This window comes from Elephantulus edwardii, unplaced genomic scaffold (genome assembly GCF_000299155.1).
Source record: "Elephantulus edwardii isolate Elephantulus edwardi_28Jun2011 unplaced genomic scaffold, EleEdw1.0 scaffold00001, whole genome shotgun sequence".
Taxonomy (NCBI): domain Eukaryota; kingdom Metazoa; phylum Chordata; class Mammalia; order Macroscelidea; family Macroscelididae; genus Elephantulus; species Elephantulus edwardii.
Window position 1 is genome coordinate 1,018,376 of NW_006399751.1, and position 15,782 is coordinate 1,034,157.

Consider the following 15,782-nt stretch of genomic DNA (forward strand, 5'->3'; position numbering starts at 1 on the left):
CCACAGGCCCGGGGGACGCCCCACTGGCCTCCTATGGCTGTGGGCTTTCTCCACAGAACAGCTAAGGCTGGGGTGGGGCTGGGCTGCTGACCTGGCTTAAAGCTAAGTACTTTAACCACTGCACCACCAGGGTTCTTCTAGAGACGGGTCCTTATTCCCAACACCAGGATTTTAAAGATAAACCTCTCCTGCGGAGAGGGTCCGACCTTCCAAGGCATGAAGAGCAGGGCAAACGTTCTGCTGCTGCTTCGGGAACCACCCCAACACAACACAACAAGCACCTCTGAACTCTGAGCACCCATCACTGTAACGGGGTGGTGGGCTCCATGGGCGGGGCAGGGGACCTACCTCGTCAGACTCGTCCGACAGCGTCTGCAGCAGGATGGGGAAGAGGCTGTCTGTGTGCCGGAACATCTGGGGGCAGAGAGGCCGGGCACTGTGAGTTCCCCACCCACCAGCACAGGCCACCTGCCCCACAGGGACCCCCCACAGTGCCCCTCACCCCTTGGCTTTCCCCAGAACTGCAGTGACCCCAACCCGACTCGAGCAGGGGGCAGGCCGCCCACCCCAGGTGAGGTAGAGGGGCTCCAGGCTGTGGGGGCGGGAGCTCACTTTCCGGGGGGTCTTGATGTAGAGGTGGTACAGCCACTTGAGGACTGCAATCCTGGTCATCATCCCGATGGCCGTGTCGCTGAGGTGGGAGTTCAGGACCTGCACGATGCCATCGAGGTGCAGGGTGACCGGGGCCCTGTCAGCGCTGTGGGCAACAGCAGGAAGGAGGTGAGGGTGAGAGCCCGCCATGCCCCCCAGACCTGGGACACTTCAGCCACACGCTGAGCGACTGCCTGGGTGCCGTAACACGGGTGCAGACTGCACTCTCCCCTCTGCACTCTTGGGGTGTACCCCCCACCAGTCTGGATGCTCAAAGGAGGAGGGGCTAGTCCCCGGCCCCCACCAACTCCCCTTTTTTTGTCTGGGACAGAAGACTCTCCCTTCTGGATCTGAGTCCAGATAAAACGCTCAGCTGCTCCATGAAAACCTCAGGTTCAAGTGCACAGGTGCTGTGGAAGAAAGGCCTGGCAATCTAGTGCCAACAAATCAACCACCGAGCACATTACAGAGCACAGCCTGACACAGCCTGGTCACCAGGAGTCAGTGGCAATGCCACACCTGGGTCACCGAGAAAGCAACTGGGGACGGGCAGCTGATGGGACCACTTAGGGTCTCACAGGCCCCTCAGCAGGCCGAAGAATGCATTCTCCGTGAGAGCAGGGCTTGTGCGTTCTCTTCTCTGAGACGTCCCGTCCGGAGCACGTGGAGCAGCTGCCCTTGCAGGGGTGACACGCTGCTGGGCTGAGGGAGGGACAGCAGAGTCCCAGAGGAACAGCAGCCCTGAGCTGGTTCAAGGTGTGCTTTTGCTCAGCGGGTGGAGGGCTCCTGGGCTTCAGGCCTGCAGGTCTTCGAGCACAGTTCTGCTGAGTCAAGCAGTGTCTGGTGCTGGGAGACCCACCTGCACTGCTGGAGGCAGAGGCCCGCTCTGCGGGGGCTAGGTGGACCCCCTTCTCCTGATGCTCCTCCCGATGGCAACACAACAGTGCAGACCTCGGCTGTTTTCCCTATAGACCCACCAGGCGGTCCTTGCTCGCCTGTGAAAACAGTCTTTCGTGGTATTTCCAGGCTGCTCAATTATTCATTTACACCAGGAACTCGGTGGCTGCGTGCTCCTCATCCACTCGCAGCCCCTCAGCAGCTCATTTGATGTGAATTCCTAAAGGGCACAGTTCTGAGCTCTCTAATTGCTCTTTAATCTGGTTTGATGAGCCCCGTGGTGCTCATTTCGGGGGTGAGAGTGGGCATTTGGATTCCCCTGGCGGCCAGAAGAGCTGGGTGTGTGTGCTGGAGCCTCAGCCCAGGGCTGCCGCAGAGCTGTGTGCTGGGAGGGTCCCCCTGCCATCTGAGGCTATCAAACCAGCGACACTTCTGGTGGTGAAGGGCGGACAGGAAGCTATGGCAGAGACATGAGAGCCCAGGCTGGCCAACCTGGGATCTCAGCCCCTCTCTCTTGAGCTCATGGTCCAAGAGGAGCATCACACAGACCAGGTGAGGACCTAACTTCTCTAGTCGTTGACTATGACTCATGAAGGACCCCATGAACAAGGGCTCTGAATCCTGCCCTGTCACGTGCCATCCAGGCTGAGCCCAGAGTGGCAGCCATTGTCAATCCAGCTTGTTGAGGCTACTCCCCTTCATCACTGACTCCCCACCTTTCCAGGTATGATGTCCTTCACCCAGGACTGGGCCTCCTTAACCCGGGACCGGGCCTCCTTCACCCGGGACTGGGCCTCCTTCACCCGGGACTGGGCCTTCCTGCTTTTACATGGGCAAAGTATGTGAGCTGAAGCTTGACTGTCCTTGTCTCCAAGAAACACCCTGGCTGCAACTTTTCTAAAACATATTTGTTTGTCCTTTTGGCAGCCCACGGGATAGTCAATACACTTCTTCAACACTATGACTCAAAGGCATTGATTCGTCTTCTGTCATCCTTATTCACTGCTCAACTTGCAGCTGCGTACCAAGTAACTGAAAAGATTATGGTTTGGATCAGGCACACTTTAGTCTTGAAACTGTTATCATTGCTCTTATGCACTTTGGAGAAGCTTTGGACAGTATACTTTCTCAATTCAACTCATCTTTTGGTTTTCTGACTGCTTGTGCCAAGGCTGATTGTGGATCCAAGCAAGATGAGAGCTTTGACAATTTCTCTTCTCTTCTCCATTTATCAGGATGTTGTCTATTGGTCCAGTGGAGAGGATTTTAATTTTCTTCATGAAGAATGTGGTATCTTGGTGTATGGGAGGAAGACTCATCAACGATCTCCATTATGCAGATGACTCAACTTTGCTTGCTGAAAGTGAGGAGGACTTGAAACGCTTTCTGCCGAGGATCAAAGACTACAGCTTTCAATATGGGTAACATCTCAACATCAAGAAAACAAAAATTCTCTAGCAGTCGTGGTAAAAACAAACAGACGGGAGAAAGGGGTTAGCTTGTCCATCCATGGCTCCCTTTGCAAAGCCTAAGAAATCTTTGCATTTTTTAAAAAAAAGGAAACAGGTAGGATTTATTGCAGTAATGTTTTTTAGCTAACCCAGTAGAAGCACACTTTAACCATGCAATCACCAGAAAGCTGTCTGTTCTCCCTGTGCGTGTGTATTTTCAGTGCATCGCCATTCCGACCACCCATCTGTGGTCAGTGGCCAGTGCGCTCCAAACACTGCCCGTTATCAGTGGCCAGCGTGGCTCGACGGCAGGCCTCCAGCAGCAAGTGCGGCCTCCACCTTTTCTGCAACAAGTTCTCAGCGCCCTGCTCTTCCAGATGGCCGGGATTTACTGCCTTATCTCCAACTTCCTGCATCTGGTTTCCTGCAGCTCCTTCCGGTATGTTCCATTCTAGGTGGGCCCCCCCTTGGGCCCGCAGGATCATGGGGCTGAGGAACTTGGACCAGGGTGGTGGAGACACCTCCCCCGACTAGCACAGAGCCAGTTCACGAAGCTGCTTGTTGCTGCGAGGCGCGGCCAAACCCACGATGATTCACAAACCCAAGAACCAGACTGAACCTTGTCCTGTCCTGCACTATCCTCACATCTACACCAGCCTCCTCACGTCTACACCACCCTCCTCTCCGTCCACACCACGCTCCTCACCATCTACACCACCCTCCTCACCGTCTACACCACCCTCCTCACCGTCTACACCACCATCTCCGTCTATACCACCTTCCTCCCCATCTACACCACCCTCCTCACGTCTACACCACCCTCCTCACGTCTACACCATGCTCAAGCCCAAGGCTGCATCACTGTGTTAACCATCCTGTTGAGGGTGAACCTTCTACTTTTCCAAACATGGTGCCTTTTCCAAGGACTGGTGCCCTGACACCACACTCTAAGCATGAGAGCTGACGTTTCACCACCTCTGCCTCTCAGGAGCACCTTAGCCGCTCTTCTTCACGGCAGATCTGCTTTTCTTTCGGCAGTGTATTCAAGTCTCTTTACCAGCAGAACAACTCAAAAGCATCATTTCTTCATCCTCCTTATTTATTATTCAACTTCCATGTGCTCATGAAACAACTGAAAAACATCATGGTTAGGGTAAGGTGCACCTTAGTCTCCAACGCTCTCCAATACTTTAAAGAAGCCCTTGACAGTAGATTTGCACAACACAACACAACACAACACAACACAACCTGTATTCAGATTTTCTGCTGCCGTGGGTGTTGACTGTAGAGTCAAGGAAAATGCAATGCCTGACATCAATCTTTTCTCCATCTATCCTGCTGCTGCCTACTGGTCCCATGGTGAGAAGTTTTCTTATCTTGATGCAGAGATGTAACCTATATTGAATGCTGTAGTCTTTGATCTTCTTCAATAAGTGCTTAAAGTTTTTATATATACATATACATATATAGATATATACATACACACACACACACTCTACATAACATGGGAGAGTCTAAAGAACATGCTGAATGAACTAAGTCAGTCTCATAAGGACAAATACTGTCCAAGATCATTATTGTATAAACAGATAGTAAAATGTGTATGAAAGTTCAAAAGGGGAAGTGGAAGGGGTCCGGAGGACAGAGGGTGGGGAAGGGAGGAAATCATTAGGATAATAGAGTTCAGTGGGCTAAGGCGTGTGCGTGTGTGAGTGTGAAGGACTTAGGAAAGATATAATGGAGACCTGAAAAGGTGGGCTAGTAGTGGGCATAGATCAATGGTAATAAAATTTATAAAACACAATGTACATGAATTAACACACAACGTATAAGAATTTTATATGCAAAGCAATATAAAATAAAAATAAAGTGGGGGGAAATATAGATTTCTGGACTAGTTCCCAAATGTCTGGACATGTCAATCTTGGGGGTTATTTCAATGTAGCTGCAAAGCCCACTTTTACTGAATAAATTTTATATAGAGCATCACCTAGCCAATGTCCTACGTGGACACACACACTACTGTTTTGGGTTTTTTTTACATTTTATTTTTATTGTATTTTGTGTGTGTACCGTCAAATCAGATCTGACTGGTACAAGAGGAGATTGCCCCTCCTTCTCCAGCAGAGCATCTGGTGGACTTGAACCACTACACACTACTGTTTTCAAATGCATGGCACTACCATGGCTACAAAGGCACAAATCGATGGAATGATGCTCCTGATAGTAGCATAAACAACACGCACTCCCATGGCTCTCTGCGGGAGTTTACTTCCAGAGGGTCTCCTCTTTTACAGTGGTTATCCTTAGGTGCCATCGAGTCGACTACAACTCGGCAATTTATGAACTCCATCCTGTGCCGTCTTCTCCATCTCAGATACACTCAAGCGCACTGTTGGAGTTACTACTGTGTCAATACAGCTAGGTGGAGTCTCTCTTCTCTTTCTTTGACCCTCCTCCACTTTTTATAGCATAATGTCTTTTCCCAAAGACTGGTGCTTCTTGACAACATGCCCTAAGAATGTGGCACAAAGTCTCACCCTGTCTCTTAGGAGCACCTCTTTACACTTCCTCCAAGACAGACTTGTTTGTTCTGCTGGCAGCCCATGGATTACTCAGGACTCTTCTCCAACACCACATTTCAAAGGCATCGATTTTTCTTCTGCCATCCTTACTCAATGTCTAAGTTCAGACGAATAAGAAGGAACTAAAATGACCACGGCCTGGATTAGATGCACCTCAGTCTTCAAACTGACATCAATGTTCCTTAGCACTTAGAAGAAATCTTCACAGCAGATTTTCCCAATGTGATACTTCTGATCTCTTGACTGCTGTTACTATTATTGTTGATGGTGGATTCAGGTAAGATAAAATAGCCGACAATGTTGATCTTTTCTCTATTATGATGTTGCCTTTCGAGCCAGTGGTACACATTTTTGTTTTCTTGATGTTGAGAAACTGTCAATTTTTTATGGTTATATGTTATCTCTGTTAATAAAAGGGTAAATCTAAAGAACGGTTTCTGAATTTGTATTTGCTTTTTATGAATCATTACTATGTCTGAAATCACTGGATGCTTAAGCTCGGGGAGCACTGATTTCTAGATATTTCTGCTTGTCCTACGTATGTGCAGATGGAGGCTCAGGATGCAGTGAACCTCGGCAATGCCCTAGGCATCAGAGGAGGAGAGGCTTCAACACAAAACCTCCTGAACACTCCATCTGAGACCGACACAGCTTAAATGTGCAGGCCTGGAGCCAGAATGATCTAGGTCAAATTCAATCCTGGTCACTAACGAGCTGAGTGACTCTGGGCCATTTTACAAATAAGGACTAACAAGGTTCTTGTAATGTTGTTGCTCTTGGGTGGGTGCCATCGAGTTGAACCCTATGAGTCCTGGAATAGCAGGAGCGAAAAGGTGTCAAGTGCCCTGTGTTCCTGGCACCGTCCTATGTATGCTCTTGATACACTTCCTCACACCCACTGCATCAGCCTTACTGTTACACCCAGTTTATGGATGAGGACACTGAGGCAGGGAGAAGCAGCTCGCTGCTCAAGGCTGCTGGGCATGGGGGAGCTGGGGAGTGTGCCACGCAGCTGAGCTCCCTGACCAGGAGGGTCATGAGTGACCAGGAAGGAGCCTGGTGTGAGCATCAGCAGACAGATGGGGTGGGGACCACGGTTTCTCAAACCCTTCCTGCTGCAAGCCTACTTCCGCCAGGCCAGCGCGTCTCCCTCCACCCCTTCCTAAGGGTCCACCTCTCCTCTTCCTGTGTATTTCCTATGTTCCTGCCAGCAGTGGAGGGTGGACTTCCGGCTGTGCAGAAACCCTGACTCCTCCCGAAGCCCACCCTCCGATGCCAGACCCAGGGTGACCGTGCGTCCCGGCTCTTCAGAGTTATTCCCTGTGGTGACTATCGAGCTGGGCCCCCTGTGGGGGCTCTCCCAGGATCCTGGGCAAGAAGGCAGATGAGGGGGGGTGGTTTGAGGTCAAGGCCTACATGCTTGAGTTTAGTCCATTATTTGCCCTCAGATTCGGCCAAAGTGAGGTGTTTGGTTTTCTTTTCTTTTTAAATCTGGGGTGTAAAACCTGGCTTTGAGGAGATGCCCAGAAGCATATTCAGAAGGTGGTGTGTACGTGCATTTAAAGAGGGTCACAGAATTGAGTGGTGTCTCCAAGGGGCCGAGTCTATTCCTGAGGACCCCCAGCACTGCCCGGCAGTGTCCACAGTGGGTGCCTTTCTGCCTGGAGCAACTCCCACCCCAGGCTGGCCTGAGCTGGACAAGGCTGGTGACCCAGGGCAGCGCCCTGAGCAAGCTGAGGTCCCGGAACGTCTCCGGGCGGATTCTGTTTGCTTTGATGACTCTGCAAGACGACATCTTTTCCACAATCGTCTTCTGGCTGCACCACCCACCCCTCTGAAACCAGAGGAAGCACACTCCTCTGCCCTGTCCCTCGGCCGCCATTCCCCACCCTGGCAGGTGGACAGTCCCTTCCTGCCTATGGGGCCAGCAGTCCGCAGCCTCCACACGGGGTTAGCGTGAACCTGGCCAGCGTGCGACTTCATTCACCCAGGAGGAGAAAGCACTGGCTCAGTGTGACTGTGAAAGAGCTCAAGTGGCTGCTGAGTGACAGGTACCAACCAGGAGAAGAGCTCCAATCAGGAGCTTCCTGGAGCCAGGATGGAGGCTCCTGGGTCCCCACCCCGCCCAGTGTTCTAGGAGCACGGCTGCCTGACCAAATGAACGAATATCACAGACAGTTCGTGAGAAAGGTGGGCCCCTGGTGATTCCATGGTTAAAGCACTTGACAGCTAAATGAATAGGCTGGTGGTTCAAACTCACCAAGAGCTTCCTGGGATAAAGGGCGTGGGAATTTGATCCCGTAAAGGTTACATCCTGGGAACGTCTACAGGGCAGGTCCACTTAGCCTGTGTGTGTGCTTGCAGGACAGAATCAGCTCAATGGGACAAAATAACGAGGCCAGGTCTTTGGAGCGGTTCATAGTTAACACTTAACAGACTTTGCAAGCCATGCACCAAATCCTTAAAAGTTAAATGTAAACTCAAACTAGTATCAAAGGAGGAAAGAGCCTTCCATTCCAAGGTTGAGAGTACTTCCTCTTCTTAAGTGACCATCTCCCCAGGGTTCTGGCCAAATGTCGGGTTCCAAGGGAAGAAAGGCCCCGTAGGAATACTGCCACCTGTCCCAGGCCCACAGATGCCAATTCTACTGTAAGGAAACTCGGATGGGGTAGAACTGTGACAGGCCCCTTCCGGTCCCAGTGCAGGGAGTCTGGGGGCAGCTGGAAGGGTGACCTTGCTCGCTGGCCTGCACTGCCCCCACGTGGAAGGCTGTGCGACTGCAGCAGGCCCCAGTCACTGCCTGCTTCTCAAGCGGCTTCCCTGATGCAGGCCTCTGGTCAGCCCCATGTATTCGGGGTACAGCCATCTGCAGAAGGTGAGCTGCAGTCACTGGGCACTGGTCAGACGAGGACGAGCCACCTGCACTGACTACTGGGGACCCTTTAATCCCACTGATCATCAGAACTGGATAATCTGGGCACATCCAGAAGGGACCCTCCCCGCACAGAGTCTGCCCTGAGCCTGGCTGCGGCCTCCTGTGTGCAGGAAAGGCCTGGGTCCCTCGCTCTCCACAGACGCCTCTGACTGGACCAGACCACTTACCTGGCTGGAGGGAAGACGCTCACGCTGCTGCTGAAACTGGAGTCACAGGGCCCATCTGGACCTCCTGGGGAGACAAGAGAACAGGGTGCCATGCTCAAGCTGCTGGGTTCTCCCTGGATGGACAGATGCCTGTCACAAGGACACACAGACCACCCACATCGGGACTCAGGACTTGAAAAGGAATGTGGCTCTGTGCCCCACGACCCCAGGCCTCCTCACAGCTCAGCTTCGCTGGGATGGCAGTCATGCTTTCACGCTTCCAGACACAGTGGTCCCACCTGGGGAGGGGACATCAGTGCTGGACACATCCGGGCAATTTGGGGAGTTGATCCTTGGCCCAAGGGCAATAGTGCAACATGTTCAACGTCATCAGCCATCAGGGAAACGTTGACCAAACCCAAAACAATCTGCCACTTCATACCGACTAACCAAAAACCCAAACTGGCCCAATGAGAGGTGATGAGCCTGATTCCCAGCGCCCATCCACCAGGCCTCTGGGCTGTACATCTTCACAGGGGACTGTCCATCCATCTCCCATGAAGCACCCGGGGGACGTGAACTGCCAACCACAGGGTTATGGCATGATGCCACAGTACGATAAAAAAAAATTACGGATTTTAAAACAAATACTAAGTCCCGGGGAGAACGTGGACAAACCAGAACTGTGGTCCACTGCTGCTGTTTTCATGTGTCATTGAGTCGTTTGCAACTCAAAGAGACCGTAAGTACAACTAACTGCTCTGAGCCCTGCTCCATCCTGAGCCAGTTTCATTGCCTCCGACACACTGACCCCCAGGACCCCGGTCACTGAGTCAATCCATCTCACCCAGGTTCTTCCTCTTCTGCACTGTCCTTCCACCCTTCTAAGCATGATGTCCTTTCCAAAGAACTGGTCCCTCCTGGCAACATGCCCAAAATGTGTGAGACGGAGCTTCAAAATCCTTGCCTCCCATGTTTATCACAGCTTTGTTTACAATAGCAAAGAGTTGGAAGCAGCCTAAGGGCCCATCAACAAACGAATGGATAGAGAAGCTGTGGTATATCCACACAATGGAATACTATGCAGCATTGAAAAACAAGGAACTCATGCAATATTATTCAAAGTGGGTGACCCTGGAGGACATTATGCTGAGTGAAATATCTCAGTCACAAAGGGACAAATACTGCATGGTGTCACTGTTGTAGAATGGGTCTGACATCAGGGTGGGGGTATGACAGAAAAAACTGGATAAATTATGTATATTGTATTGAAACAGATGAGGGAAAGAACAGATTAGAAGTGAAAAAAAAATCCTAGTATCCAAGAAGCAAACCAGTTTCCCCTCTCCAAGACAGACCTGTTTGCTCTCTTAGCAGTCCATGGTATAGTCAATACTCTTCTCCAGCACCACAACTCAAAGGCATTGATTCTTCTATCATCCTTACTCACTGTCCGCCTCTCTGATGCAGAGCAAGTAACTGCAAAGACCATGGCTTGGATCAGGCACACCTTAGTCTCTAAACTGACATCACTGCACTTCAGTACTCTGGAGAGGTCCCTGACAACAGATTTTCCCAATGCAACTCACCTTTTGATTTCCTGGCTGCTGGTACCAAGAGTGTTGGCTGAGCTGTTAACAATCTCAATCTCTTCTCTGTCTTATCATGCTGTGAATTGGCCCAGTGGTGAGAACCTTTGTTTTCTTGATGCTGAGCTTCAATCCATAATGAAGGCTTCAGTCCTTGACCTTCTTCAGAAAATGCCTCAGATCCTCCAAAGTTTCAGCAAGCAAAGTTGAGTCATCTGGATAATTCAAGTTCATGAGTCTTCTTCCAATCCTGATGCTATACTCTTCCTCATAAAGTCCAGTCTCCTGGATGATCTTTTCTGCATATAAATTAAAAATGTATGGAGATAGGATGCATTCCTGGTGTATGTATACCTTGCCTGATTCTGAACCATGCAGTGTTTCCTTGCTCTGTTCTGACAAATGTCTCTTGGTCCAAGTATAAGTTTCACATAAACTTAATCAAGTGTTCTAGGATTCCCATTCTTCTCAAGGTTAGCAACAATTTGTTGTGATCCCCACAGTCAAAAGTCTTTGCATAATCAATGAAGCACACAGATATTCCTCTGGTACTTTCTGCTTTCCGCTAAGATCTGTCTAACATTGGCTATTATGTCCCTATTGCCAGGGCTTCTTCTAAACCCAGCCTGCAATTCTCTGTTCCAGTCATTTTTGGATCTTGCTTGTGTTATTAATGATATTGTTTGATGTTCCACACTCTTGTCAGATTACCTTAATTTTTTTTTAAAAGGGGATAAATATGGACCTTTTCCAGCCAGTTGGCCAGGTAGTTTGGCACCACCAGATTTCTTGGCACAACCTGGTGAGGACATCTGGGGCAGCATCTGTTTACTGAAAAATGTCAACTGGTATGGTGTCAATTCCTGAGGCCCAATTTTTGTCAATTCCTCAGAGCAGCCTGAACTTCCTCTTTCATCACCATTGCCTCTTCTTGATTATATGTTGTTTCATGAAACTGTTTGTCAGTCAATTCTTTTTGGTATAGTGACTCTGTATACGCCTTCCATCTTCTTCCTCTTCTTTTTTAACTTTAAAAAGCAGAAGTTTATTACTATTTAGGAGGCTACAAGTCCAAATTCAAGGTGCCAGCTTTAGATCAAAGTTTTCTTTCTCTGTTGACTATGGGAAAGGGTCCTATTTTCTTACATCGTTTTTTGATGCTTCCTGGGTCATCCAACACTCTGCCCGTAGCATCCTTAAGTATTGCAACAAAAAATGGTACAGCCACTTTACAAAACAGTTCCTCAAAAGGCTAAATACGGACACCACAAGACTCTGTGGTTTCACTTCCAGAATATATACTCAAGAGAAAGGAAAACCTATATCCACCCAGAAATGTCCTTAGTAGCAGTTTTCCCAATATCCCAAAAGTAGAAACACTGCAAGTGCCCATTGACGGATGGATGGCTAAACAATAAGACACTTCAAATCCACGACTGTCCAGTGGATGCTGGCTCAGAGAGACCCTACAGGACTGAGAAGAACTGCCCCAAAGGGTTTCCAAGGATGCAAATCATTAAAGAAGCAGGCTATCACAGGGTTTTCTTTTGAAGAAGCTGGAGAGTTTGAACTTCTGACCTTTTAGTTAATAACTGAGTGCTTTAATCATGTGCCACAGGGCTCCTAATATCTGTCCACTGTGAAGGGTCAATGCTGGCTAGGCCATGGATAAACCCTGAAAACATTATGCTAAGGGAAAGTGGCCAGTCAGGAAAGATCACAGATTATATGATTCCATTGCCATGAAATGTCCAAAAGAAGCAAATCCAGAGAGACAGAAAGTAGATTAGTGGCTGCCAAGGGCTGGGGGAGGGGAGAACAAGGAGGGATTGCTATTGGGGACATGGTTTCTCTCTGGGATGATGAAAATGTTCTAGAATTGATGGTGGTGATGGTTGCACAACTCTGCGGAGATATTACATGTAATTGGACTGTACAGTTCGAATGGGTGAAATGTACGGTATGTGATTATCTCCATAAAGCTGTTTACAGAAATGACTGTGGCTCTGCTCTCCGCCCAGTCCTCCCTCTCGCGGCCGCTGGGTTCCTGTCATTAGTACTCAGCTCTGCATGGCGTGACCCGGGACAGGAAAGGGCCAATCTCACATCAACGATTTACTTCCCCACTTAACGAAGAACTTAAGATCCCAGGCATCTAACGGAGCCTCCCATCCAGCCTGGATCGGGAAGGTTCTACCAACTCCCACCCCAGTCCAGATGCCAGTCTCAGGGAGCAGGGAGCTGCAGCGTGGGGTGCAGAAAGTGGGGTTCTCGACAGCTGCCACCAGCTGTGTGGGTCAGAGCAGGCAAGCGATCTCTCTGTCACTGTTTTCTTATCTCTACAGTGAGACCACCACTGGCGTGGCCCGCCCCAGCCTTTATACATACTTAACATACATCTTCTTGTAAAATCCTTATAGACTGATAGGAGAGATGCAAAAATACAACCTCTTGCTGCCCCTTACGTTACCATCTCTGCTAACCACAGCTATGATCACACCAGGCGGGTAACACTGGCACCAAACCACATGCCTCATTTGAATTTCCTCAGCTCTCCCACCCCATCCGTCCTTTCTGGCCCAGAATCCAGCCGCATCTCCTTAACCTCCTCCCATCAGTGACAGTCCTTTAGTCTTCCTTTGTTTTCCATGAACTTGACATTTCCGAAGGACTGGTCAGTTACTTCGTAAGTCTGGGCTTCTCCTCAGACCTCCTCCCACTGACTTCAGCCTCCACCAGCAGGTCTTGCCTACACTGCTTTTTCCTGTGGCATCTGCCCAGGGCTGACTTTCTAGTTCCTTTCACACTTATTAGGGACCTCTGGTGGCTAGTGTGGGTATTGCAAAGCCAAAGGCTGCACCTCTTCAGTGGGTGGTTCAAATCCATCCGTGGCTTCATGGGAGAAAGATGGGAAATATCTTCCTGTTCCTCAGAAACCCAATGCAGGCTAAGCTGAGTGCAGGTCCTGGCTTGGTGGCAGTGAGTTTCTTAGTTTGAGTTCTGTATTAACCAGAAGTCTGGGAGGCTATGAGGAAGAGCTGGCCCTTTTCCCTCACGCACCTGAACACTTATTTACTATGTACTTTATGCTGTGGGCTTCATCTTAAAATTATTATAGATGTTGTTTAAGTTGTACTCTACTTGGCATGAAGGAGTTCTGGTGTAGTGCATTACGGGCTGAACTGCTAACTGAAAGGTCAGGGGTTCAAATTCGCCATCTGCTCTTTGAGGAAAGAGGGGCAGTCACCTGTCCTAAAGATGGACAGCCTTGGAAACCCATAGGAGGGCTGAACTCGGTCCAGCTGACAGCAGCTGGGAGGTAGGTATCTGACCTCTCAGAATTTTACAATGACGCAACTCAATTTAATGCCACTGAGCTGGAATACAGCCGACCCTCCAGAAGGATTTTAGAAGCTGGAATCAGTGGGAGAAGGCGGCCCATCTTTCTCCCTTACAATATGATACAAGCAATGCGTGCGCGCACGTGTGTGTGTGTGTGTGTGTGTGTGTGTGTGTATCGTCAAATCAGATCTGATTGGTACAGGAAGAGATAGCCCTGCCTTCTCCAGCAGAGCTTCTGGTGTATTCGAACCATGTACCTCTGGGATTGCAGTGCAGCTTGCCACTAGGCCACCAGAGCTCACTAGTAATGCATACTCTTAACTTTAAAAAGGATAATTTAAAAACTCCCCTAAAACAAAACTTCCATCTCATCCTTTCCACATCAGGTACCTCACCTCACCAGAGAGCCAAGCCCTGCTCTGCATTTTGGACATTCCTACCTTTGGGGTTGTAAATATAATGGGCTCACAGCGTATTTCTCAGCAATGTCCCCTATGCTGTGACTTCAGACTGTGTCTTAGAGCAGGGCTACTCCAGGTGCAGGGCAACCAGCAGTCATCAGAAGATTCCGACCCATGGTGAGACCATAAAATTCAAAACACAGCAAGTAGTTCACCTGGTGTTTCTTCCAAAGTGCCTTTGGCAAGACTCATCCCTCCACCTTTCAGTTAATAGCTGAGCTTGTGAACCCTTTTCACCTCTCAGCGTGGCCCTTTATTTCCACGTTAACCAGAAGGGCTGCACATTGCCGTATGCCTGCCCAGCTGCCAGCTTCCCTGAGCCCACAGCAGAGCAGCCGCGAGTCTGCTGGAAGGGGGCCTGGAAAAGTTGAGGAGAAAGAGCTAAGAATCTGGGCCAGGGTCCCCGCCCCAGAGCTGGCCAGACGTGAACACCAGTAGCACTCTACGTCCTGGAATCCTCGCTCTGTTTAGCTTTCAGATGAGATGATACCATGTCAGAACTGGGCTGCAAATGAAGCCAGATGTTCTACTAAGGTCCATTCTCGAGTGTGCCCTTCAGCCGCGTGCCGGCTCTTCTCTGGTCTCCTGGGCCGGCGGCGTCAGGCCTTTCCTCAGGAGATGCTGTCTCACATGGACACTGGAGGATGACAATCTTCCACACACTTGCCAATCCGATGAGTTGAAACTGGACACCGCTTCACTTCGTAGTTCTCCAGTTTACAGTCAAGCGGAGCATCTTTGGTCAGGACCTTAACTTAATTCTCACCTCAGAGAAAGAACCGCAGAGCAAGGCATGCTCTGGGCATGGGCTCGGGGCCTCTGCCTGGGGGAGCCCAGCCTCTGCCCCACCAACCATGTGACCTCACCCTCGCCTGTTGCCTCACGTGTATGGTGGGGAGGTAGTTACAACATCTGCACAGCAGAGCAGCTCTGACAATCAAGACGCTGACATCTCAGGCGTTAAGAATGACGACTGGCCTGCAATCCTAGAGGTGCTTGGTTCAAATCCACCAGATGCTCTGCTGGAAAGGGAGGGGCAATCTCCTCCTGTACTAGTCAGATCCAATTTGACAGTCACATACAAAAATAATAAAAAATAGAATGGGGTGGGGGAAAAGAGGCCTCATGTCCTCTGTTTAAAAAAAAAAGAATGACGACTGGCACACAGTAGGAGCTTGTGTGTCATAGAACAAACATTCGTGATATGAAGGCATCAACTGTTTCTACATCCGCCGGCACATTTTTCAGCCACTGGATTTCCCCTTCTTGATTTGCTGTTGTCAGGTGCTGTGGCGTCAGTTCTGACAAGGTTCTCACAATCACTGTCAATCCATCTCGCCGAGGGTCCTCCTCCGGACCTGACGGAGTGCTCTATTTTGTTTGGATTCTCTCTGACAGTTAAATATACTGCACGTATTGTCTCCTAACAATTGGTGGCTTGGCTTGGACCTTGTTTTTGGTTACACCAACATCTGTATTTGAAATACAGTACTTCAATCTTTTTCTTGCTGGTCTTTTTTTTTAAGAATTTCTACCCAATGTGACGGAGGCTACATACCGAAGTTCCCCCATCAGAGCCTCCCGCCAACCCATGTCAGACTTGAGATTACCACACACGTCAGGGAATAAATCCTTATTGTCTTTTGGCACTCAGTTCCTAGGAATTTGTAACGGACGCAATAGGCAATTAATCATCTGCTTTCAGCGTTCCAATTTACGAAATCT

The 15,782-nt window shown here is 49.7% G+C and overlaps 1 protein-coding gene across 1 annotated transcript in view; it reads right to left on the minus strand.

Moving 5' to 3' along the window:
• VAC14 (Vac14 homolog (S. cerevisiae)) overlaps positions 1-15,782 on the minus strand; it is a 106,610-nt gene that overhangs the window by 61,872 nt on the left and 28,956 nt on the right. Inside the window, exons 10-12 of the mRNA XM_006878623.1 lie at positions 8,687-8,750; positions 613-757; positions 349-414 (exon numbers count right to left, since the gene is read on the minus strand). Coding sequence (XP_006878685.1) covers positions 349-414; positions 613-757; positions 8,687-8,750 — 275 coding nt within the window. The remainder of the gene's footprint in view (positions 1-348; positions 415-612; positions 758-8,686; positions 8,751-15,782) is intronic.